The sequence below is a fragment of the Elgaria multicarinata genome, chromosome 2 (assembly GCF_023053635.1).
Source record: "Elgaria multicarinata webbii isolate HBS135686 ecotype San Diego chromosome 2, rElgMul1.1.pri, whole genome shotgun sequence".
Classification (NCBI taxonomy): Eukaryota; Metazoa; Chordata; class Lepidosauria; order Squamata; family Anguidae; genus Elgaria; species Elgaria multicarinata.
In genome coordinates this window covers 67491342-67518955 of record NC_086172.1, presented here as the reverse complement: position 1 = coordinate 67518955, position 27614 = coordinate 67491342, and the positions used below count along the sequence as shown (strand labels likewise).

Below are 27614 nucleotides of genomic sequence, written 5' to 3'. Positions count from 1 at the left end.
CAAATGTTTTGGATTTTAACTCCCAGAAGTCCCTGCCAGCTTGGCCAATGACCAGGAATGCTGGGAGTTGAAATCTACAACATCTGGAGGTCTACTTTCTGCCCACACCTGCCCTACACAACTGCAAACCAGCAGCAATAGTATTTGGTATCAAAGTGGAGCTAATCTACATTGTGATGATCCAAAAACTACTTACTGTGTGGTTCAACAAACATGCAGGTGCAGTTATAAGAGGTTATCTATCACATGACAGCTGTTTTGCATTAAATGTAATTAACAGACTTCTATTTTATAAGGAAGATAATAAAAGACCGTACTCTTCCAAAGTCCAGGTACACAACAATTTGCTCTTTTGTTGTGGTTTTAAATGTGTGTGTAAGCTGATTTGCCGGATAAACATTTAAAATAAATGGTTCCCAAACTTGAAAGCTTATCAGGGGTGTTTCACTGTGAAGATCAGTAATAGTGGACAAGCATCCCTGAAGACAGTCTGCCAATAAAATTCTTCTGCAATGTGAAGTTTCAGGAGAATGATGTCTGTGTTCTAGAATGATGAGTCTGATAAACTAAACTGATATACTACTTTCATTCTGGCAGCACAAGGACGCAATTTACAAACTAAACTTGTTGCCCAGAAATTAATCCTATAGGCTAAAAACTATATTTCAACGTTAATTTTTTGCCTTGCATTAAAATGCCAGCCACAAAGGACCTGGCAGACCTTCCTAGGAAGTTCAAAAGAATGGGAAAAACTATTACATGGATGGATAAAACCTGTTCATAGCAACTGGTGTTTTAAATAGGTAAAAAACAGCACACTGAATTACCATCCTGTGTTCTTCTAATACCTCCATGATACATTCTCAGATATTAGGCCTGGCCAAGTGCCATGAAGTTGCATTTAGCACCAGGTGTAGCTTCAAAACAAGTCTTCAAGGGCAGCTCTACATGGCTTGCAATACAAGAGTCCTCCAAATGTGAAGCATGAACAATATTGGCTAGATCACCATATCCCAGATGGAGAATAATCCTAAATTGATAAAAGACAGTCTAGGTCATAGATGCCACCACCTGGGCTTCCATATGAAATATTGAGTCCAGAAGCAGCACGCAAACTGCAAATCTGCTCCTTCAAGGGGAGTATAGCCCCATTCAGAACAGTCAGTTCAACTACCCCAGGCTTTATCCATCAAAAGCAGCTATATTTTGTCTGGATTAAGATTTAATTTTATTTACCTGCATGCACTTTCAGTTCAAACAGGTGACAATGAAGCCCCATAGATCTGGCCAGCATTCCACTTGAACTGATTGTGCACCAAATAACATGCCCCAGAATATTCTGTTGGCGTTCTATTGCAGATATGCAGTAGTACTTTGGCTAACAAATTGATATGCAAAAGGATCTCTGAAGGTGGGAAATCTGAATGCATTGTAACTGCTCTTCCCACATGTAAACACTAGAGGACAGTATGGTGTAGACTCTATAAACTGTAAAGAAAGTCGATGGAAGTATTTTCTCATGTATTCTAGTGGCAAACTAGACATTATACAAGAATGCATGTAACAATGACTCTTTTAAATGCAAAGCAGCTGCAGGAGGCTATAACAATATTAAAAGAACGAATGTACATTTTTGCAGGAATGAGAATACTGCTTAGGCAGGCCAGGAGTAGACAAAACGGCCATTCATTTTGCTCCCGCTCCCACCAAAAAAACATGGTAGCATATACCAAGTTTGATTATTAGCATTGCACAACTAGTCCTCATGGATGCAGTGTTAGAAATGCATGACTGGACTCCCCTGCTGACTTTGAAACAGTAGGAATAATTCTATTTCTTATTACAGCAGCAGCACTGGGAGAAGACACATGTTTTCTCAACTAGAAACACTGCTTCCTATCTCTTATTAGATATAAGTTAAGAAAGAACAAATCTAAACTGTGACTCTTTTTTCTCCAGCAGGGCTAACAGAAACTTGAAGGATATAGAGTGCCAAACACATGAAGAGCAATTGTTTCAGAATTGAGGTGCACAGTTGGTTATTTTTGTTTTTTGTTTTGAAGGTGTCTGGGACATTTACATCTGAAAAAACCCAGATGTTTTAACAGCACACACATATATATATAGTACTGATTAATACTGATTGGGGGGGGGGAACTGTTAGGATTGCAACTAATTTAAAGAAATCTAACAGATAAATTATCCCAAATCCACTCAAAAGCAAACACAACCCCTCCAGAGATGTTTGATTAATAACTCAATTTAAACAAACACTCATCCAAACAAATTAAGATGCTTACATTAATATATTACTGCATTCTAGGTTCATTCAGAATATTTTATTTACATTATAATGCTTAGATATCACTTGCCAGCACTCCAAATCTGGCAGATACAATTAATTTATTTCACAATGCAATATTGAGCAGGAATAGGAATTACTTAGCATTTTATTTCATAATATTTTCTAAACATCCATAAAAAGTTGTCTCTCACGGCCCCAGGTAATATTAGGTATGAAAGTATTTGAAAACATTAACATTATTGTAAATTACTTATCAAAATTTACAACTGCATTTTTCACAACATAGAAAAAAATTACAAAAAGACTACAATTTTATCAAATTCTATGACATAAATATGCATAAAAATCCAGTTGTATATCAATAAACATTTTAGATGAAATATAACTAAACTGCCCCATATAAAAATGCCAATCTCTTGTGTTAAATTATTTGATAGAACCAATAACATTTGTATTAGTTTATTTTGTAATAATCAACAGTTCTTTGTATGAAATCTCTCTCTTAGAAAGGAGCAGTCTCTGACATGTAATTCCAGACCAAGATGAAACTAAAGTTAACATATAAAATGAGAAATCATATTCATGTTGCTTTTATCTACATCACAGAAACCATCATGGTATAAACAAATAGCTTCTGCTGTGGCTCTGTCATATGTGCAGAAGATAATTTTTTCTTCAGCGTATGAGGAACTCTGTATGATGAGCCCCCTACAGAGTTCCACGTACAACTCATTAATGTACACTTCAAAAGATGTACTTCAAACAAAGTTCACTTCTGATCAAAGATACTAATACTGAACTTGCACTATGAACAAGTTAATGCATGTATCAAAATGCCAATATTTCAGCCCTAATCCTGATTCTAGATTGTCTTTACAAGAATTGAGAATAAGGCAGATTTGAAGAGAAATCAAGTAATTCTAACAGCCATTTTGTCAACTGAAATAAAAATTAGATTTCAAAACTAGAGAAAACCTCAACCTTGGAAGTGTTCACTTTAGAGAAAGCTTATTTACATGTGTGGATCTATTAATAACCATGGATACTTCTCTCCAGAAAAATGTATACTGAATACACACTTAATCTAATTAAGCAGTTGGTAGGATAGGGAATCCCCCATTCACAAATATACTGGACATGATCCAAACACTCCACAAAGCTCTGATGTACATATACAGCCCTGTGTGCATAGAGTTGCCTTTTCATTCAATGTACTAGGGAACAATCCTCATGCACAAGAAAATCAGCAATCCATGCACATTGTGTTCCCTGACCCACCAAATGAGTGGAGTAGCCATTGTTTGCTCAGCCTGCTTGAGAAGCTTCGGTGCAACAGCGACAAATTTAGTCTTTCCCCTCCATTTACTGCATTGCTCTATCTTCCACAATAGTCTAAGGCACTGGCAAACTATTTCTGACTTAACACACTAAGTAAATCATTCAAGTTGTAGTAGCAAGTCTGAACTGGAAACCCAAGTGCACCTTTGTAGCTGTCTGATGTAAGTTTTCTTCCTTATTGGCAATACTTGGAAAGCCAAAAAGTTGGCACTGACACATTTTTGGTGTGGAGAATAAGAGACTTCATGGTGTGTGTGTGTGTGTATGTTTTTAAAAAAGTTATAAAACTAGTGTGTTATGCAGCAAGTTTCCTTAAAAGCTGCAGAGAATCTATATTTTATTTATTTATTTATTTATTTAATTTCTATACCACCCAATAGCCGGAGCTCTCTGGGCGGTTCATTTAGGGCAGAACCAATGTTAAGTGTAGATCAGGTAACTTTCTCACTTAAAAAAAATAATTAAAACAGTATTGGAGGCTGCAAGTTTTATTGAAGAAACAGAGTGGGATAAGAGAGTAACCTTTCTCCGTGGATCATTTTCTAATCAAAATCATCTTCCCTAAGCTCCTGTCCTCCGCACATTGGAAAAGACATGGGTACCTATATCTTTTCTCTCTCAAGGAGAAAGGCAATTTGAGTGGCAACATAGCCTGTAGAACAAGGGTTAAATGCTCTCTCCCCACATACCATTCTTTCTATTTTGATGGCAACTTTTCAGAAGCACACACCCACCAGAACAATATTACATGAATCTGTTTGTAACATGTCCTTTGGCCTTTAGATGAGATTTTGAGCAAGCAGCTTTGGAATATAGCAAGAGTCCTTTCCTGCATTTGCAATAGCATTTGATGACAACTCAGCTATAAAGAATATCTCTGTTGGCAGCATCTATTCATGAGCTACTGGAACACATATGCAACAGCGAGGTATGTAGAAATGGTGCATAGAAACTTCAATCGTCAGCTTTTCAGTAACTCAGCAGAGGTCCTAGACAACCATTCTAGTCTCCAAATTTTTGTCCCATCTTAGACACCTTACTTTTTTTTCAATCCTTCATCCAGTTAATATTGACTGCTGATAGGTTTTTAATCTTCCTCAGTCACTGCCTGGGTAGGTCCCTCTCTTTTTGTGTCCCTCTCTTTATGGCAGGATTTATCTGAAAAGCCTGAGAACAGTCTAGTGAGAAGCCTGACCAAAAGATGTCAGTGCAAATGTCAGATGATGACTGTTGCAATTCCTCCTTCCCACACTGAAGAGGAGCTCTCCATAATAGTGCATTGAGGCAGGGAATTTGAAGGTAAATACTGGGGGACTGTAGAATATACAATCCAGAGATCCATCTTATTGGAAGTTGCTAGTTCATAATTTTAGGGTGAGGCAGACTAAATCAGTTTCTACCTTAAAACTCTCTCTACAACAGTGTCAATTCTGAATTCAACAACCTGCAACATGGGACCTACTTTTACAATTGCCCAACAAGGAGGCAAGAGCTTTGCCACAACCCATCTGGACTGATTTCGTGATCCAGTGTTAGTTGGATACCACTGGGTTACACCACAGGACCTCAGAATCATTTAGAAACATAGTGTGCCAAAACAATTTAGAGCTTAAAGGATTGCCACTATGTAGATGAAGGGCTCCATGATCAGAGCTTTCCATCTATCCTAAGCTCTGGCAAGGTGGGCGGAAAGAACGATGAAGGTGTTTTTGCCTCCCATCCCTGCTTTTTAATATTACTCAATAAATCGGCTTCTCATCTAAGCTGAACTACCTCTTGGTGAGTAGGGAGGAGAAACCGAGGATCATGCATGCAGCAGACTCATGGCCTCTCTTTCCATTGTCCTTGCTCCTTTTTCTTCCACCTTGAAGAGAAGCCATTGGGCTGCTATCCAAATGGTTGCAATGGATGGGAAATCAGCACTTGGATTTCTGTCTCCGAGTACTGTGTCTATGGCCTTGGGAAGGGAAATCTATACCATACTATGGTCCTGGGTTGCCCACCCAAGGAACAAAGGATTGCTGTGCTGAAAATGGAAAATAACATTTGTTTCATATCAACATGTTTCTATAGAAGCCTCTATACCAGACAATCATTTTATGCAAATAGACTGAGCATTTCTACATTTCTTAGAGGTTCAAAGCTGTTTGCATGTTGGATATATAGTGAACTAAATTGCAAAAGATGGGTATATTTTTTAAAAAAAGAAATTTCTGACTTACATTGACTCCTAAATGCTGCTATTCCTTTTTTCCCCTCAGAGCCTAAGAGATGTGGAGCTTTGACCAGGAGAAAACAACAACAAAGTGCAATGTAACTTGGGACAGAAGCCAACATTAAATGCCGCAATGCCCTATGAAGTTCTGGAGCCAGATTTATTTATTCAAACAGTGTCTTACTTTATAGCCTCCAAGAGGTTAAAAGCAGCTTACAAAATATCCTCATGACTGATCCTACACCAGCATTTACGAAATTTGATAGTACAAGGAGACACTGCAGTGACCTGAGGGAACTGTTGTACTTGCAAGAAAAAACCTTAAGACCAAAAAACAACAACCATATGCACATGTGTATTCAGCCATGTATGTGCTAAAGGATAGATGTGCCTGGGAGACATGACTGGCTACATCTCTGCATCACAAATAAAACTCTTTTTCTGCTATGAACCAGAGCTGTAACAGGGGGGTTGGAATTGATTTGGCATAACTGTGTTGTGCTGATAGAAGTTATTTAACCAGCGATAGCTACTGGCTAAAGCAGTAAATAATCCTGCAGTTAGTTTCCTTTCCATTCTTTCCTTGTTGATTATTGTTCTTGGTGTACGAAAATGCTTTCCAAATTGTGTAAGGGCAGAAGTGTTGCTCTTGATGGGTTCACCTCATTGTAAATCACACTTATTAGAAATGTGTTGTATCACATCTGGCAGGGGAAAGCCTTTTCCTAAGATAATCTCTTCAGTCAAAGTCACTTGCATGAGGAATACTAAGCTTTTCTGCCCAATCATAGGGATAAAAGAGAGAAGCAGAGTTTAATGGAGTCCTGTTGCCAGATATGTACGAGATATACATGCAAAGAAACGATTATCACTGGACAATAAGCTAAGCTGATGGACTACAAGCCTGGATAGACCTCTTATAGCTATGAGTTGAAGAGGTTGATGCAGAGGTCTCTGTTAATTGCCAGCTATCTACACAAGAGTATTCCTAGAATCTACAAGTAATTACATACTATATCCTATCTATTTTGTAACTAAAGTTACATCCAAGTGGCACACCTGGCCATTCAGTGCAAAGTTGGTGTGTCCCCCGTCCCCCCAGGGCTAACTGCCATCTTCACCTTGTTGGGAAGAAGGAGCTGTTGGTTTGCCCCTCCATTGGGAGATGAGAGGACGGAGCAGGGCCTTCCCACCAGCCTAAACAGTCTCCTTAATTTCTTTTTATTTTCTCCCTCTTCCCTCCCCATACACTTTTCCTTGTGTGTCATGTCTTTTTTTAGAATGTAAGCCTGAGGGTAGGGACTGTCTTCTTTATTGATACATTGTAAGCCGCTCCGAGAGCCTTTTGGCTGAGGTGCGGGATAAAAATACTCTAAATAAATAAATATCCTGAAATTACGTAAATGACAAAAGCAGCAAATGTTTCTGCAGGCTTATAGGGTGGCTTGGTGTTTGGACTGCAAGACTTGCATCTGAGCTACAGCCATCATAGCCATGAAGGGCAGAGTGTGCTATAGGGCACATGTAAAAAAAAGAGTTAATGTGCAACCCCTGTTCTCCTTCAAACGGTAATGTGGATGTGCACTTACACTTCTTGTATAAGTCAAGCTATGAATCAACCAATAGACGCTGCTGCTTGATGGTACGATGAAATAAATTCTGCATTCTAAAATGACACTATACGTCAGAATGTGAGGAAAGAACTCCCAATTGCAAGAAGAGTGCCTCTTCAGATGGAGTAGGAAGGCCAAATGTCAGGGAGTCAAATTATTTTTCCTAAAGAAGCAGAACAAAAGGTAGAGAGTGACACCTAGTGTGATACAAAACAAATTAATGTGATGGAATGAATGTGAAATAGGCTGGATGCCACCTTTAGAAAATGCATCATAAAGTTCAATAGTGACGAAGAAAATGATATTTTCTATTGGACCCCAATATAAAAATAAAGGTACAAATTGCTTCACTTTTTCTTATCCCATGTGGACTAATCATTAAGCTTTAGCTCTCTTCAAATAGAAGGAAAATGTGGCCATTTTAACAAGGAGTAAAGTTTTACTCTCTTTCTAGTATAGCTAGTCAATAAGGACCCTAAATGTAACAGTAGCATTTTCTCCAGACTGTTCTAAGCAAGTTATTTAATCAAAAACACTCAGACTATTATTTCTCATCTGGCATTGTTATGAAAATGTCATTCTCTGACTGAGAAAAGTTTGGATTTACTAACATTGTCTTTAGGGACACCACATTAGTGGTGCTGTTAAAAACATTTTTAACTTTAGATAAGCTTGTTTTTAAGAAAGATTCTTTAGAGACTTTGTCTAGATGCTGAAAATTAAAATCAGATATTTTCATCTCCAATTATGCTTGAAAAATGCTACTTGATGAAGTTGGACAGTTAATTCAAAGCCATAAAATAGTTCCCAACTGACATCAATGTCAGCTACAAATTATTTATATTGTGTGCATCTCAATACAATTTGGTGCCAAGTAAAAAAAGAAAGAAAAACGATGTAAGGAAAGCATTCAGTAACAGCAAGAGAGAATCCAAGTTTGAGGTAATAAGATTAAGTTGCACCTTCAGTACACACACTGTTGTGCATACTGCATTATTTTAAGGCCCGACTTTGCAAAAATATTCAGTTGTGCAGATTATACAACCCATTTCCACATCCAGAGTCAGCAAAGTCATTTGTAGGGCTTAACTAGTCTGCCCATGACAGTTCTAGGCAAATTGTTATACGCATTCCAGATAATATATTTACAACAATGCACATAAGTATCTTACATGCAAACAAGCTTTAATTAATAAAATAATCCTAATTCAAGCACCACATTTACTTTATCACTCAGTCCACTGACATGTATGTTATAATGGAAGTTTTTAGCAAATAAATTAAATATAAAATAAAAGAATGGTAACAAAATACATTTCACAATAACATATATGCTGAAAAGGCAGTATCACAGGGTGATGATTTTGTTGAAAAACTGCTAGTGTTCAAATATATATTCAGTATTTAACCAAACTTTTAATTTTGACTTTCTCATTTTAATACTCTGTATTATTTATCAACTTCTGTTTGTGTGGCCTCTGTGTGTGTGTGGCCCCATTCAGAATACACCTTAAACCAGAAAGCCTTATTCACTGTGGTTAAAGCCATGGTTTAAGGTGTATTCTGAACGTGGCCAGTGTGTGTGTGTGTGTGTCTGCATGCATAGTTCTGACCAAAAGATAATGTTATTCAGATTTCTTGTGTTCTTCAGTAAGAGAAAGTATTTTTCTTCTCTGATGTAGCATGTGAAAATACAGCTGAGGAAAGACTGAAAAACAAAGCAGAATTATGTAAATAAAAGTCAGGATTTTAACTATACACAATTCAATTTATATCATGTATTCAAGTATATCAAATCACCCAAAAGCAAAACAGTTATTTCCTTCTCTTTTTTAATATACATACCCAGAAAAGATACTAGACGGGTTAATCCCAAGCTTAGGGGCCATGAAGCAACTTTTCTCTTGGGCATCTTTACTTTCAAGATTGAAAGTACTATACGTTTTTGTACAAAACACTGTACAGTCACATTATCAAAGACAAAAAAATAAATTATCAACTCAATGTCAAATTGATTTCTGCAATGAGATTTTATGAATAAGAATGCAAGCATTTTTTCTAACACTAAAATAAAACTTTGGCACATTTTATTCTAGTGGAACGTATGGGGTAGTATCCAATGTAGTACCCTTACATGGCATGTACCCAGGCATGCTGGCAGTGGAGTGCACACGTGCTGTCCCTACCACTGTCAGCAGTTGCAATGAGCATAAATGCTCGTTTTTGGAAGGGGACATGCCATTATTTTTAATGCTTACTCCTGGAATACAGAAATACATGAAGCTAAGACAAGGATTTTCAGGCATTCCAAACTGCTTTTAGACACACACTTATGAATCTCAAGGAAAGAAAAATGTAACTGAGTATACACTTACGTGGAATATATAGTAACATAGTCAGGATCAGGAATGTATAATAGTCAAATGAGAAATTGTATTTGTTAGGTAAACTAATGGAATATAAACTGGATCGCCTGACAAAAGGTAAAGCAGCATATATTGTGAGCAATTCTCCTGAAACGCCCATCGGATACAGCACAATGAACAACGTGTACCTAAAAAACAAACATTTAGATAAGCATACAAATCAGAGAAGCAAACTCACAGAGCAATCCTAGGGATGTTTATTCAGAAGTCCCACCGAGCTCAATGGGATTACACTGTACGTAAGATTGGGCGCCTCAAATTTAATATCTGAATTAATGTGAATGGCTGATATTTAATTATTGAGGGAGGCTGTGCATTGTCTACTTTTGAGTAAAATATTCAACGCCATGTTGGGTTTCTCTGGTAGCTAACGTTGCATGCAATCCTATATACCAGGGGTAGGCAACCTGGTGTCCTTCAGTTGTTTTGGACTAAAACTCCCATAATTTTATGAACCTACCAATATATTGATTTTGTTCTGACTTTATACTGTTAGTTTTACCCTACCCAGTGCCTGCTTACCCTACCCTGTGCCTGTTTGCATTCTCTTCCCCTCCTTATTGTTTTATTATGATTTTATTAGAATGTAAGCCTATGCAGCAGGGTCTTGCTATTTACTGTTTTACTCTGTACAGCACCATGTACATTGATGGTGCTATATAAATAAATAATAATAATAATAATAATAATCTCACCCAGTATGGTCAATGATTGTCCAAAACATCTGGAGGGCAACAAATGCCCTCCCATGCTATATACATTTCCTTAGGAGAAAATCCCACTGAACTCAATGGGACCTATGTCTGACTAGACACATATAGGACTGAAAATTATGCTTGCCCTCCTTCAAGCACCTTCACCTACCTAAAACTTTGCCAACAAACGAAGGTTAGAAACAGTATAGAGCACACTTAAGTTGTCTCTTGTTTTTGATCACCCTCATGTAATAAATAAGATAAGGGGAAATTGACAGGGGAGTGTAATGACATTAAACTGTTGTAAGAAGCCTTCAGTCTTTTCTGAGAAAGTATCTAAAAATGTAATAAATACTACTAGTAGTAATAATTACTACCATAACAGTAAAAATCCCACTGCAGTGTGCTCAGTGCCCAGACTTCAGAAGAGAGATTTATTTGAAGGCATTGCACTTCAGTAAAAATAATAATTTAAAATAAGTGTATTCGTGACATAGTTTCAGTTAGAGATACTGTATTAGAAGTGATATAAACATCTTCACAAGTTCCATTGAAATAGCTCTATTTACTAGTATGTATGTTTATGACTGGGAACATTATTTAAGAATATTCAAGAAGTCTACAAAGAGATTACGAATATAATGCAACTGAACATTTTCTAACAACTACTTTAAAGGCAAGTGGCATAATTTGGAGTTACATGCATCTTTTAAAAAGTATAACTAGCAGCTGCTGGAGTGGGGTGGGTGGTCCTAGTCAGGACTGAGACTATAGCACATGGGGAGGGGATAACCCTTTTCTCCTGAATCGTAGTCCTACACACACACACACACCTAAAGCTGCTATTTGGAATCAGAGGAACCCTTCCAATGGCATTGTGGGAGATGACACAGGAGGAAAGGGTTAAACCTTCCTCCCTGGTTATCCAATCTTGACCAGCCTCTTTCCCGTCCCTCCCCGCCACTCTTATACATTTGTCACATGTAGTTTGGCCCTCACTTCCCAAATTATTAAAACTGGGGAGAGTGAGAGATGCTTTTACTTAGGAGATAATATAATTAATTCAAGTGTATTAAAAGTACAAAATATTTTCTCTTCTATGAAAATGTTAATAATGGCTGGAATGTATGTGAGGATTTCTGGTGCTGGACCTCAACCTATGCATGTGCATTTGTTAACAATGGGCAGCTTCCAATGGTGACCGCCCAGAAGCGGCTAGATCCGGCAATTCCATTGTGCAAGCACTGCTCACCACTTGAACAACAGAGATTTAGTACTTCAGCGGGCAACCCAAAACAAGTGCAAAACACTTATTTCTGGAACAGGTCAGGTCAACATAGCTTGCATAAGGGAACACTGCCAACCAACTCTATTCCAGAAACAGTGTTTCATCTCACTTCAGGCTTGCCCTTGGAAATGCTAAATCTCTGTTGTACAACTGGTGACTGCTGCTTGCACAACAGAATCAGCAGTGCTGGCCACTCACATAATGGTGGGCCCCGTTCGTTGAGAGGCAGCACTGGATACTGCCCATTGTATGTTAACACTTACTTTACTTGTAAGGACTAGTTTCTCACTCTCTCCATCACTCTCTTGTAGTTATTAGGAAACATATTCCTACTGATGTATAGCTTCTCAGTCTAGTAGTCATGAATTGTTTAAGTTTCGTGTTCTTACCTGGCCCATTTGATGATGTAAGGGAGGTGGTTTAATAAACTGAAGGTATAAAAAGAATAACGGATTATCTCTGTGATCGTCCAGGCAATAACAAAAAGGAGAACACTGTCTTCACTTTGTACCTATTAAAGAAAAATAAAGCTGCTGAAACTTGAAAGTAAATTATAAATTACTTAAAATGCCAAGCCATGCTTTATAACCCCATCCCCAAGCAGATGCTTTGTGCATCATGGGCCTCAGGCTAACTCTCATTCCAAACTATCTCAATATTAGCACATATAATCATACTTATTTAAAAAAAATTAAACACCCCCCCCAACAGTAAATGGTTTTAAAAATGTACTACTTTATTGCATTCTGAAGAACAGAATATAAAATAATTATCTTCTTACACTTGAATATAAGAAGGCATATGAATACTTTGAGAAAGTTCTCCATAGCAGCCATGCCAGGGGACCCTTTAAATGTTACCTTAACTGAGCGGGAGTCACTTTTCTATCAGATACTGTTATGCAGTTGACATAAATGTTAAATGACTCAATCGTGTGGGCAGGGGCCAATCACATGACCTCTGTCATAGAACTGGCAGTGCTCTTCCAGAGAGGTGCCGATTTAGTGTTCATGTCCTATCTGATCGGTCTGTGCCCATGAGAACTGTGCCCATTAATCCAGCAGCATGGAAGCCCCTCATAGAAAAAATAGCTTACACTCAGGTAAGCAATGCTTAAAGGTCCCCATTGTCAATCCATGATCCAGGAATCTTCATCCTCTATCTCAGCAAACATTCAGATCATGGAGTTTCAGGTAGTACATAAACAGAGAAATGACTATGTTTCCATCCTTCTCAGTTTCTGGCTGTTCAAGGTTTCACAAAATCAGTCTAAATGGCAGCCTATACTGTAGCTTCTCCTCACACTAGAGTCTTTCCATATGGCCCTGGTTTCTCATGAGGACACTTGCAGTATGAAGCTGTGATATAGTGGTTCCCATGCCACCAGGGAAACATGACTATTGAGCCTAAGCTTCATCCTTTCTGTTAAATGTAATGATACGTTTTCTCGATTGCACCCTGGCAGTTCTAATTGCAACACTGATGTCAAATGGGATTGCCTAATAAATAATACATAAGGCATTTCTTCTCCAATTCTTTAATTTGAGAACCAGTAAAACAACTCTCCTCTGCCTAGGAGGAAAAGTTAATTAAAAACAAAGTTTGTACTTTGCGTACAGAACAAATTCTCCTTTTTAGTTCTCAGAAATTTTATTTTGTATGTTAAGAGCTTTATCTGAAATGCTTCCAGATGATCTGCTGTGAGCTTTCGGCTACTTCCAGAATTGCAACCAAGCATCTAATCCTGTTGGGTATAATCCTACCATCACCTCATGCACATCCCACTACATTCTGTTAACACAGTGGGCATCAGGAAAAACTTCCTAACTGTTAGAGCAGTGCGACGGTGGAATCAGTTACCTAGGGAGGTTGTGGGGTCTCCCACACTAGAGGCCTTCAAGAGGCAGCTGGACAACCATCTGTCAGGGATGCTTTAGGGTGGATTCCTGCATTGAGCAGGGGGTTGGACTCGATGGCCTTGTAGGCCCCTTCCAACTCTGCTATTCTATGATTCTATGATTCTATGGGTGTGACCAAGGTTGGACAGAGTTTATACTCTTCCCTTTCCACAGCCTTTCACAATCACTTTAAATAACCTGTTATTCAAAGGGATAAGGGAATCTGAAATTGTGACTTTGTGTAATAGTTTTTGGATAAGGATTGGGATCGCAGTGTACCCAAAGAAGTGGTCCAACCCTTCTCTCCCCTGCTGTGAGCCGAATAACAACTACACACCCACACCCACACCGTGCAGTTAGTGAAAGAAAAATCTCCCATTGGAACTTTAGTTACAGGGTGAAAATCTCCTTTCCCTCCATGTTGCAGTCCTGAATCAAAACAGGTCCTTTCCCCTGTGCTTACGATTAAATTTAAAAAACCTCACACAACACTCTAGGCATGCATTTATCTTCAAGTGTAGTTCGGTCCTTATTATCACAGGACAATTTTGTAAAAAAAAATGGTGCATTTCATGGTATTTAGTGACATCTACTGGTCTTATGAAGAGTATTGTAAATAACTTTATAGGTGAGATTTGGACAGCCTACTGCTAGGGAAACCATCTGTAATATTATCAGAAACTATAGCTGTTATACTTTATCTGGACACCTAGATGGTTTATCAATGCTATCAAACTGACAGATAACTCACTGCTCAAAAGAAACAAAGTTATCGCTCTACCCATTACCAAAGTAAGTTTATCTCTCTTCCAAGGCTGAGACACAATTTTGTTTTCTTTCACCAACAACTCAGAATCAAGAGAGAATCTTGTCATTACAAAGGCAACACTAAAGAATAAATTGTAACTCCACCAGACTGAGATAGCATTGGAAGACCTATCTAATTCAAATTCTGATAATATGTTAGTGAAGATAGCAGGTTCATGGTGCCAATTAGAAGTTAGAAGATACACTGAAATTAATTAACATAATTTACAAAAATATTTTATAATTCCATATGACTAGTGTTTCACATCAGTAATGCCATATTAGTCATGGCTGATCTTTTCTTACTATTAAAACTCTACCAAATACCTGATATTCTGAAAAACACAACAGGACTTAGCTCTTCACCTTCCCAACGTCATCAACAAACTAGATTAATTGAAGAGAATAATTTTAGCAGTGCCAACTCTTAAAGTGTGCAAATGTTGAAATGAGCTTTGAAACAAAGGCCTAATCTACACCAAGCAGGATATTGCACAATGAAAGCAGTATTGAAGTGTACTGACAACTGTTGCGGCCCATTGACACATACCATATACCACTTTCATACTGCAATAGCCTGTTTGGTGTAGATTAGGCCATAGTGAGTGGCTCGGAATAAGTGCAGGATGCCTTTCTTTCACCTTCCCTGTTACAATGCAACTAGAAGAAAATTTCCTACTGGAGGAAAGGGTGGCTTCTTATTTTGAACTCATTAATTGGGTTTTTTGGGAAGTACTCTTCTACCTCTACCCCCTCCCCAGAAGTTAATCTGAGACACAATGTGAGCCCTAGAGACTATTCCCCGGAGCCTGGGGTGTATAAAGCCCATTGAACCTCTGGACATACACGAAGTCTATGGCTCAGTTCACACAACATTTTAGTCAACAGTAGTGTTAACAACTCCTCTGTGGAGTTGTTACACCACCTTTGAGAAAAGTGCTGTCTGGAGGGAAAACTCCACTTCTTTTCCACATAAGGAGCTCAAAAGAGCTTCCCATCACTTCAGAGAGGCAAATCTTCACATTATTGTCTGTTTTCCTTCTAGTAGTCCAATTATGCTCTTTTCCTCCCTGTTTCCTAATATTCTATCCCATTCCAAACTCCAAAAGCTCTTGGCTTTGGGCGTTTCCTGTTCCTTTTTATGCCTCTCCATCCATTTTCTTCCCCAACTCCTGCATTTCTTCTAACTCCCCTCTCCAAACCCTTTCACAATTCGAAAGAATATATTTCTCCCCTGTTCAAATTATCCCAAGCTGAAACTTCTTTCTCCCCATCACCACATTCTCCCCCTTCTCCCATGATCAGCTACATACAGTCACACCCACACCGTGCAAGGAATCAAAACTTCTCTTTGAGATGTTGCATTTTTTATCAAACCTCTTTTAAATACATACATCTTACTAGAAATTTAACCTGTTGTCTTTTGAACACACACAATTTTCTATACATCCCAGTGTACTTAATTTCACTGTTGACTTGAAATGCTTGATTGTCTTTAACTTTCTCAGTATTAATGTATGATTCTAATTCTCCAGATATATGCATGATTCTAATTCCCCTGATTAGCAATTTTAAATCATTTGAAATTCTTCTTTAATAAAACAAAGAATTGCCTTCAAAGACCTTTTTGTGGTCTGACTCTCGCAGCTTTTGGGGGTATCAGGTTTTCCTAAGCACCCAGAGTTCAATGTCTAAATGAACAATGTATGTGTTTGGGTCACATATACATGATATGCACGTAAATTAAAGTATAATTCATAACACTGTCTTGGCACTGAATAGCCACATCCTGAAGGGAATACCTAATTTTTATTTTTTATTTTGACACTGTGTTTTGAGGAAGTGTTTAACATGTGTGTGTTGGGATTCCACTTGTGGAAGAATCAATCTGGGTTCTCTGAGAATGTGCAAACTGTTTCTACATCATCACTGAGCCACTGTAACCATCACAAAGAGATTTCTCTGATTTCCTCTGGGGGGTGGATTTATTGAGAAGGTGGTGGTGCAGTGAAGGGGTTCATGGTGGGAGGGCTCAAGATGGTTATAGAACTATGGGTCTTCAGATTAACATAGGGGTACCACTTGACTGAAATTGGATAATTAGGCCTCTAACAAAAGGCCGAATTGTCTTCAGTCAAGGCACTTTCTGAAAGCTGTTTTTAGTGACTCAAGGCCATATCTTTTTCTCTACTACCTTACAGACTAGAAAGTGTGTTTTCAATTATGAACACCCAAATTATGATCAAATGTGTTTAGTTCTAGTTCTGAAATTACATGCTCTGTGATTCGACAGCTGACCTCTTGGCTGTCTGTGCCTTCGTCCTTTGAAATTGAATTAATTATTATTTATGTATGGGGTGCCTAATAGTAAAAAAAGAAAAGAAATTCTAACCACAAATTAATATTTTTCAAAATTAAATTAATTTCCCCTTCTGTAGGGTAGGCCCAAAGTAACCTTTCCCCATTTATTTCTGAAATATTATGTTTAGGATGGCAGTGTTAGTGTGAAATATATCATTATTTTTCCTTCAGAGATCTTAAAATACAGGCACACCTAGAAATATACATTGCCCTTTCTGTGCCCCAGATTTTTGTTTTTTGTGCCTCCAAAGAATTAGATTAATATAAATATTCATGAGAAGAACCTAGAGATTTGAAAGCTAGTGTTATTAACACAATGCCTGACACTTTAAGCAATGAAAATGTAACTTAGTTGAATTAACTGATACTGTCTAATACACTATTTTAATACTTTTAAGCTAAGGCACATTGCCTTCATTCAGGCATGTCAGAGGGTTTTGGCTCTATCCATGTTCCATGAACAGAATCCTTTTCAAACTTTTAATCTACTTGCTGTGCTGATTTAGGCAGAAATCAAATAAGGCAAATAGAATACGCTATTATTTTGACAGTTGTCCTCACTAATTTGTTTTTGATTTGGTAAATGTCCCAGCTTTAGGCTACTTTTCCATTCCCTATTGAAGGGTAAGAGAGCAGTATTCAAAAAGAGATTTCAGTCAAAGAGCTTTCAAATATGAAGGAGCAGAAAGAAGACAACATGCTAAGAACTTGAACCATCCCAGGAATAAATAGCAAGCACATTCTTCAAACATTACTGAACTATCCCCATGCAATTAAATATAACGCACTAAGCAATAAGCAAAAACATGTTTAGAGCAACATTCACATTTGAGACACTAAAACAGGTAAAAGCTTGATTAGACTGATAAGAAATAATGTAAGACAGCCTTTTCTTCTTCAAGATAAGTTTGATTCAAGAGCAATCTGAACAAATAGAATATTAGGAGTTTCTCATTAAAAACATGAAAAACATATGGAGGATTTAACCAAAACAACATAACACACTATTCATGCATTCGCATTTCATGTCTTACAAAATCTGTAACAGCTGAACTTGTTCAGGGGGCTCAGGTGAGTAGATATCCCTTCAGAAAAAAAGCAAAAGTCTCTCATAACACTGTAGGTAGCTCTCATCTCTCAAGGAAAATAATGTTTAAGTACCTGCCGCCAAGCTCTTCCTCAGAGCTGCTCACCTTTACCTGTTTATCACTGCCTGTTGAAAATCATGTTTGTAACATCGGGAACCCTAATTGTAGGAGTCAGATGGTATGTGATCCAATTCTTACTATTTTTATTCCTAAGATACTGGAATTATTTTCCAGCACACATTTAAGTTACACTAGTGCAAAAATAATGAATTGCAGTTGTTTCTACTAAATATGTTGGATGTCTGGAAAATTTAGACATTCTCTTTCTCTCTCCACCAATAGGGCAAGCAAGTTGTCCAGGGTACTGAAAAGATGTTAGTTAGCAATAGGGTTGAAAATAGGGTTGACAACCCTATTGCTAAATATTGCACATATAGCCTGTTCGACTCCCACTGCCAGCATGGCAATCCTTCTTTTCACACAATAGGTTTTGACCCAATTATCTTTTTCCACATACACTACAGACAGGCAGGGAACCAGCACTATGGTGTAATACTGATATAGTAAGAGTGCTGGATACACATTTGATGCCACACAATTAGTTTATGCAGAGGTGCCCATAGAAAACACTAATAGGTCCAGTATAAAGGAACAGGAGAGATAAACGAGTTCAACGATTTCGAGAAAAACTGGACATCACCTTTCTTTCAACTTACCTCTTTTACACTATGGGTTATGGCCCATGTCAGAAAAACTCTTGACATCACCTGGAAAGCAGTCAGGACAACAGAAGAGGGAACAATTCCTGTAAAGATTGGTACATATCCTCAATTTCAGCACTGTAGAAAAATACTACTATATCTTACCATAATATAATCCGAAGTGTAACAGTCTTCTGAAAACAGTTATAACTATGGTTAGTAAAAACAAACCAGCTTCATAAACTGGGCCTGTTCAGACAACATGTTAAGCCATGGTTAGGCCACTAACTCTTTTGCAACAGTTAGTGAGCATGTTTAAAGTGTGGTTATATAGCCACTATGGTTAGGAATGGTTCACACGACACGCTAAGTCATGTTTCATATGACATGCTAAGCCATAATGTTTAGCTGAAAATGCTTAACCATAGTGGCTTAGCATGTCATCTGAACAGGGTCTATGCTTTGAAGTTGGCTTGTTTCCACTAACCACAGTTACGACTAATTACAGTTTGTCAGGGTTCGGATGTCACAAGAAGCTGCAGTTAATCTAAAACAGATTTTCATCTACCATGTACATGAAGTGTATAATCCATATGCATTATGAAGCAGAAACAAGGTGAGTAGACTCATGCATTTTCTGATCGGACCAATATATTTTACAATTAAAAAAGTAATGCCAAACACAGGCTACTGTGTAAGCAAGCAATAAATATAAGAAATTCTACCCACATCGTATATTTGCAATCCTTACTTCATTGAGAAAACAGTCAAACATTAACAAGCTAAAACAGTCATCCTTAAAATGGAATCCAGCAATATTCCTATGAAAATTAGGGTAAATTGAAGCAAACTGAACATTTTCCATTGCAATTATCCATTGCAAATTAGGATAATTTGCATAGGTAATTGTATCAGAAAATGTTCAGTTTACTCCAAAAAACTTTCTGATGCCCTAGAAAGTGATCTAATTTAGCATGACTGTTTTACTACTTTATTAAATAAGCAACAAAGCTTTAAAAATGTATTTTGTTTTTGCCCCAATAAACCACAAATATTTCACCTAAATTAATTGAGGAGGGAAATTAATCACATTAATCACTTAATCTGATCTGATTATTGTATTATGTAGAAATCTTTATTAGAATATTTGTAAAAATGAAAAAAAATAGCATGTACTTCCCTTAGAGAGTAATCTTATGGACCCTAGACAGTCTCTAGGGTGGACAGCCATAGGATTGTTCGGTTTAGTGGCTCTGACCACAGAGCCAGTAAACTGCTCTCCCCGCCCCCTCCCTCTTGAAGCCAGCATGGACAGAACTGATTTGGCTACCTCTCCGCGCTCAGAAACCTCAGCATGGAGACATGGAAAAGGGGGCGGTCCCAGGGGCAGGGAGGGGAGGAGATTGGGGGAAGCTGCTTCATGCAACTTCCTATGCTCACCTCAGCCTCCTTGCCACCAAGGAGGCGGTTCCTTTTCGATTGCCTGTATGCTCAAGCTGCCATGCGTTAGGATATTCGGCAGCCTCCAACTTTGGAAGCTACCAGCTATCAACATAGTATTGTGCCCTTACATTCTTTAAATTTGAGAAAAAAACAAGCGGTACTAAAAACTGAAGGCACTAATCAATGTTAGCAACTGAAGGAACTGTGCATGATATGCTGACAACTACTCATTTAAATCTTTGATACTGCCAAGCATGCCCAATGTTGTAGTTGCAACAGGTATCCATTCATTGATACTAATGAACTTATGAAAAAATGGAAAAATAAAACATTGAGAAAATTTACAAAAACATTTCCATTTTGGGAATTTTTCCATGAAAAATTTTCTATTCCATATCATTGGTGTGAAACTGGAATACTATGCTTTGTTGCTATTCCTTTCAACATGTTAAACTGAAGAGACTATCTGAATTCCCCCTACGCACAATGGGGATATCCAACATTGAATCCAGAAACTTACCTACTGCGCAGTGCACAATCTAAAACGAAAAGAGAATTTCAGTCAGTAATATTGAAGGCTTTTCAAATTAGTAACACATATTTGGCTTTACTGCAACAGCAGACTGTATTATGACTAAGAGCAGTGTTAGTCGTAATACAATGGCCAGCAGCCATTTCTGTCAGATGTGCATCTTTCATTTGTTCAGTGTCTAATTTCCTCATCTACATTTTGCTTTGTTGTGCAACCAACTTTCAGAAACACGTATGTTAATAGAGGAGGATTTACTTAATCCCTTTTAAGGTATCACTGGGATGGAACACTAAAATATTAATTCTCCAGTGGGATGATCCCTGCAGAGAAAATGGGAGCAGGTTTTCAGCTTCCATAGACTAAAACAATCCCTCCTCTGTGCCCATCACTGCCGAGGGATGGGAGAATTTACAGTTATATGAATGAGAGATTAAAACCACTTTAAAGATTTAATCTCCTTGGGTCAGATGAGATCCCATGTTCATATAACCACGTGATCTCTTGGCTTCATAGATTACCTCTTCTCACAGTAAGGAAAAGCAATAATGTAAGGGTCTCTAGTTCAAAAAAAATATCATTCTTGTTTTTAAGGGACAACTACTAGAGGGCAGTTCCTTAGAAAATAAATTAACTTGAAACTCATAATTTAAGTGTGTAATTTCAACTTTTCTTTGTTGCTTTTGTTAAAGTTTATACATACTTTAAATTCAATTTTGATGTAATGGAATAAACTTTCATCTACCAATAGTCCATCTACAAAAAGGAACAGTATTTAACGCAACACCACAGGAACAAGTTAATAACTGAAATGCATAGAAAGACTAATGGCAGTGAATCAATGTTTAAAAGGCCACTTTCCCTGTAATAAACCTACCTCAAGCAAAGCTCCAGTTTGGAAGAATTTCAAAGGCTTTTCTATTGAATAGTAAAGGTTGTGATAGCTGCCAGTAGCAAGGTATGCTCTGACTAAACCAACCGCTATAACAAGCCACCTAAAAGAAAAAGGGATAGCAAAATGTTATGCTGTTAGTGCCTATAGAGAAACGGCATAGGTAATTACGGAGAGCATGGACATTGTTGATATGGGCCAAACTAAATAGCTGTAGCCTTCTCTCATTAAATGCTGCTCTGCCCTTGTGAGCACTTACAGCTATTTTGGAGTCTAATTTTAAGAAGAATGGCGGCATGCAGAGGGTGGACCTCCCTCCATCTGTCTGCACCTAAAGTCTGTCTGTCATCATAATCTCCCCTCAGCTCCAATAAAAGTACCTGGGGAGAGACTGCTGTAAGCTATAGGTGGTGGAAGAGTTTAGCACCTCCTGCCCACCTACCCACTTTGTACTTAAAATTGGACCTGCAGTGACTGGGCTCACAGAACACACCAACCAGCAATGGTTTGTATTCCAGAACAAATCATTGATGGTTAGCTTGTCATCTGAACCCGAACCGTACTAATAACCCATGTCTGCAGTAGGGTTGATGTGTTGTGTTGATGTGTTGTGTGAACCCAGACATGCCAACCCATCATAGGTAAAAGGCAGTGGGCAGCAAGCCACTCAGCAAGAGCAACAGTAATCTCTGCCACTCTTGCTGAGCACAGCCAAGCCACTGCCCATGCTCTTTCCCTCTTGCTAGTGACAGCCTTTCCAATGGTGCCCAAGCAGCACCTTGGAGGGGCTATCTCCCCCCTTCATCCCACCAACACCCCTTTCCTGCCTCTGATTGTGATCTTGATCATGTCAGAGCCCTTAAAAAACCTCCAAGTCCTGTTTTTGCACAAAAAATGGGACTGGGGATATTATTATTATTATTATTATTATTATTATTATTATTATTATTATTTTGCACGTCCCCTTGCTGGGGGAATGTGTGCATTTTTAAACAAATTTCCTTTGATTTTCTGCAGATGCGCACATGCACAGGAGCAGGAAACCAAAGGATGCTGGCTTGTCCCTCCTACACCCCTATGTGTTGCATACAGGGATGCAAATAAGGATAGCCTGTGTCGAGTGCCCAGCACCCTTTTTCAGGGTGCTGGAACTCTGTTCCCCTTTCCATATAGACCCCTTAAGCCGCTTAGATTTTGAGAGCTGTCAAAATCCAAGTTGCTTGAGGGATCTTTCCCCAAAATAGGGGAAAATAGATGGGGACATGCATCTATTTTCATGGAAAGGAGCGGGGAGGGTGAGTGTCATGACAATTGGGGATCCCCTTAAGGGGCTAGTCCACCTATAAAACCATAGGAAATCCTCTGGTAAGTGGGTTTGGGGGAAAACAGTGTGCTGGACTAGATGGATATTTGGTGTGATCAATCAGGGCTTTTCTTAATTCATCATATCCCACAAGGCTAACTTCGTTCACTATATTCCACAGAAAATTGTCAGATATGGAATTTCTCAATAATCTAATGCAAGCATTATCTAAAGTCAACAACTCCAAACTGATTTATTTAGAAAAGCAAGGGAGAGAGATGTATTTGACAAACCCAAACCTAAACTTCCACTATTATCTATTTTTATATATAATTCCAATTCTACCTGTCCCCCATCCCTAATGATTTTTGGAGTAATCCTAAAAGCTCTTGCTAGTATCTTTTTCACAGTCAAATAGTTTCCAAATTTCAGCACCATTTTTCTGCTGTGGTTAATGCACTCATGAGAGCATATCACACCAAGCAAGTCTACCACACTGTAAGGCAGTAAGAGGTGTAATTGGAGAATAAGTCTAATTTCTTCACCAAACCTTCTCTCCAGTGTAGTACAGTTTTCTGAAATATGTATATATTTATGCACATATGTGTAAAAATAACATATGTAAAATACTAATAAATTTATAAATATTTCACCTATATACAGAAGTTATTTAGATTAATTATTTTCAACTATCCCTCCATAATTCTAAATGCAACTGCTAAGTCTCTACGTAGGACAGATTATTGCTTAGAGAGAATTAATCCCCACTTTCTTCATGGATTGCATATACTTTTGAATATACTTTCTCTGCATAATTTATGTCACTAACAGACCCCCTCCCCTCACCTTTATCCTGTGCATTGTGTAGACTGGCAGGGCAATAGCATGAGTTGAGGAATCAGACCACATTCATCACATCACAGTTTATGAATATCAGCTCTCCAGTAATCTGCTAGCCCTCTTTTGACATTAGTAGCTGATGTGCAAGTATGTAGGGAATAGATGACAAGGGAAGAAGGTGAGGCTCTAAGAGGTGGCTGCAAATTATGTCCTCTTTGGTGCATTACTAGATTTCATTGACCATCTAGATATTCTGTGCATTCCTATGGCCTTTTGGAAAGAACCAATGCATTCCATTCATTTTAGTATGGCATAGCGGTAAAGCAGCAGTTTCTGCAGCCGAAACTCTCCCCACGGCCTGAGTTCGATCCCAGCGGGAGCTGGTTTCAGGCAGCCGGCTCGGGTCAACTCAGCCTTCCATCTTCCCGAGGTCGGTAAAATGAGTACCCAGTTAGCTGGGGGAAAGGTAATAATGGCCGGGGAAGGCAATGGCAAACCACCCCACTATAAGGCCTGCCAAGAAAAAGTCAGCGAAAACGTCTGGCGTCCCTCCAAGAGTCAGTAATGACTCAGTGCTGGCACAAGAGGTTCCTAAACATACATTAATTAGTACAGAAACCAAAAGAAGAAACTCCTATTCCAAGAACTGCCCTACTAGGTAAGAGGCCAAAGGTCCCCTTCGTTCAGTCGCTTGTTTCAATTTGGAAGGTGGGAAAGAAACCAGAAAAGTAAAAAAAATCCACTTACATTTTTTGTAACTGCTTATCCACTTGCATTTTTCCCTCCTCTTTAGTCTGAAAGGAGCGACCCACCCACACTCCATATCATGGAGGGAAGCAAGCGGGCTGAGAGAAGGGGAAAGAGGCTTGCGGAAGCTTGTCAGCCATTATAGGTGATAAACGGAGGGGCGGAAGCGGAGAGAAGGTAGAAGCGGGCAGTCCTCGGAGTCTATTCACACGAAAGAGAAAGGCCCGGCCAGTTAAGAACCCAGACAGGTAAGCGCCCCTACACCTGAAGCGGAGGCCAGTCACTTGCATGCCGCCACCCCACCCCACCCCTCCGCCCACCAATATTTCACCGGTGCTCGCTCGCTCTCACCCGGCTGTCATGACCACGTTGTAAATGACCAGGTAGGCCGTGGCTAAAGCGCCAGGGCCTTTCCGCCGCCGGGAGCCCGCCTGCTGCTGCTGCCCACCGGCTCCACAGCCATTACCGGCCCGGCGGCTGCTGTTGCTACTGCTGGAAGCCGCCATGGCACTTCTTCACCCGCTCTTCGTTCTCGACGAGTGAGTGAGGCCTCCGCCTCTTTTTCCCAGGCAACCCGAGAGGCGGCGCTGAAGAAGAGTCCCAGCGAAAGAGCGAGCGAATGGGCGGGCGTGCGGGCAGGCAGGCCTGGCCTCTCGGGAAGCGACGCGCTGCACTGAGGAGACCCGGGAGAGGAGGGTTGGCGTCCCACGTAGAGCGAAGCGCCTAATTGCCCTTATTATAACGGGGCTGCTTGCCAAAGTCCAAGGACCTTGGACGCTGCTGCTTCTGTCCATGTATGAATTTTATAGGAAACCTGCACGTCGAGAGCACTGCATGTTACACCCCCAACAGCATCATCAAGGTATACTTGGCAGGTTTGTATATGCAGCGTTATCGAGGTCCCGCTTGCCTTTTCTGCTGTCGGCCACCTCAGCAAACCTTTCTAGTTGTCAAAATTCCCCCATCATAGTGTACAGACCTGAAGAATATATAGTCAATGTGGTCCTTCAAATAGCCTGCACTCACCTAAGCTGTTTAGCACGTTAAAGGTTAAGAGCAGCGCTTAAAATTTAAATCCGAAGTTGGTGCAAAATCGGAGTTCGGTTTTCTGACTTCCTAGCCCACACCAGGCTGCATTTTGTACCAATTAAAGGTTCCGAACTGATTTCAGAGGCAGCTCCACATAAAGCACATTGCAACAGTCTAGTTTGGAGGTTACCTGTGTATGGGAACGTTATATGCATTGGTGCAGCTAGGTTGTTTAGACCTAGTGGTATTATGGGGGGGGGGGGCTGGAGACAGCTTTAGATGGCTGTGTGTTACTTCAGTTGTAAACCTCACAAACATCTCTCCCCCCCCCCCAACTGTCATTCCATGCTTTAAAACTGCTTTAAAACATTACTTATATGTTAGAACAACAACAAAACTGCCTGCTAACACTGATTTTAAAATAAACAAAAACACTGAGCATGTGGAGTTTTGCATTTTAAACTCACTTAAACCATAACACCATCATGACTATAGGAATAAAATGGGAGTTTGCTTCTGTACCTGTTGGTATGTATTAGAATGTAAGCCTATGCGGCAGGGTCTTGCTATTTATTGTTTTACTCTGTACAGCACCATGTACATTAATGGTGCTATATAAATAATAATAATAATAATAATAATAATAATAATAATAATAATAGTCATTTGGGATGCCCCTGGGCAGCCAAACCCTGAACCTTGTCCTACCACTGCCCATACCTCAGTGACCACCTCTCCCCATATGAACCTGTTTCTCAAGTTGGCTTCTGAGGCCCTCCTTTGTATGCCTTCTCCAAGAGAAGCTTGAAGGGGGCGGGCAGTTCTCAAACAGATTTTTCTTTATGATAGTAGCCCTGTCTTTATGGAGCACTCTCCCCAAGGAAGCTTGCCTGGTGCTGATACTGGGGGCCTGTTCAGAAGACACTTTAAACCATGGCTTTAACCATGGTGAAGCCTTTTGCTTTATTCACCATGGTTAAAGCTGTGGTTTAAAGTGTCATTTGAACACAGCCCGGTTTTCTGGCTTAACCACCATGGTTAAAGCCATGGTTTAAGGTGTCTTCTGAATGGGGCCACGGTCATCTTTTTGGCACCATGAGAAGACTATTTCCCCAGCCATTTAGACATTAGTTATGGCCCAGTTGTTGTGGGTTACTTTTGTGGTGTTTATTCTAGGCTGGGGTGGTGGTGGAATTGTGTACTGGAAACACAAACTTTTCATATTGTTTTTTGGATTATGTTGTATGGTGTTGGTTTTCAGTTTTATTCTTGTGCTGATTATGGTTTATATTTTGTTTCTTTTATATTATGGATTTCTGTAAGTGTGTGTAAATCACTTCGACTGCTTTTTGCACTGGGAAACATTATTATTATTATTATTATTATTATTATTATTATTATTGGGTAATTTAAGCCAAGGCTGACTGTTCTAGACAGAGTGCAACTGGCATCCAACCTGGAACTTGTAAAGATTCCTGACCAAGCTGCAACGTTTGACTCACATGACAATGAGGAATCCAGAAGCACTGCTTTAAGGGAATGCAACCCCATCCAGGACCAGTTTCATACTACTATCCAGACCAGCCAACGTGCAAACCACAGAACCTCCAAATTTCTTGAATTAAGTTTGTTTGTTCTCCCTCATCCCAGTACCACACCCATACGCTTGTTACAACAATATTAGACACCATATTTTTCCTTGGCCCCATTAAACTAAATACAAGTAATCCCTATGGTATAACTATGCCTCAGCTCCATTTTTTTTCATTTGAAATTTATATAGAAGCACTATGCACTAGCAGTGAAGAAACTATTTTTTTCTTGAAGCCTCTAAAGTGGATTCTGAGAATTATCAGGGAAAACATCTGTAAGGGGAAAATACTTTTATATACAGACTTTATGTATGATGGGTTTGATGTAGTTATACTTTGAGTAGACCCATTTAAATCAATAGGACTTAAGTTAGTCATGACCAATGTAAGTACCTTTGATTTCAGTGAATCTAAACTAAGTATGACAAGTCTGGAGGCCACCAGGTGCATGTGAACTGTTGCTTCTGAGCCTTGGAAAGCCTTTAGGTGTATTCTTCCCCCTAC

General features: G+C 39.1%; 1 protein-coding gene across 1 annotated transcript; it reads right to left on the bottom strand.

Annotated features, from left to right (window-relative positions):
• Positions 1–2324: 2324 nt before the first annotated feature.
• On the bottom strand, positions 2325–25023 carry HACD2 (3-hydroxyacyl-CoA dehydratase 2). Its single transcript, XM_063116670.1, has 7 exons — positions 24841–25023; positions 21585–21702; positions 20699–20717; positions 18751–18839; positions 12270–12391; positions 9847–10025; positions 2325–9179 (listed from the first exon to the last, which is right to left on the bottom strand). Exons 1-7 carry the CDS (start codon positions 24993–24995, stop codon positions 9097–9099), a joined length of 765 nt encoding a protein of 254 aa, XP_062972740.1. The 5' UTR covers positions 24996–25023; the 3' UTR covers positions 2325–9096.
• Between the last annotated feature and the right edge of the window lie 2591 nt (positions 25024–27614).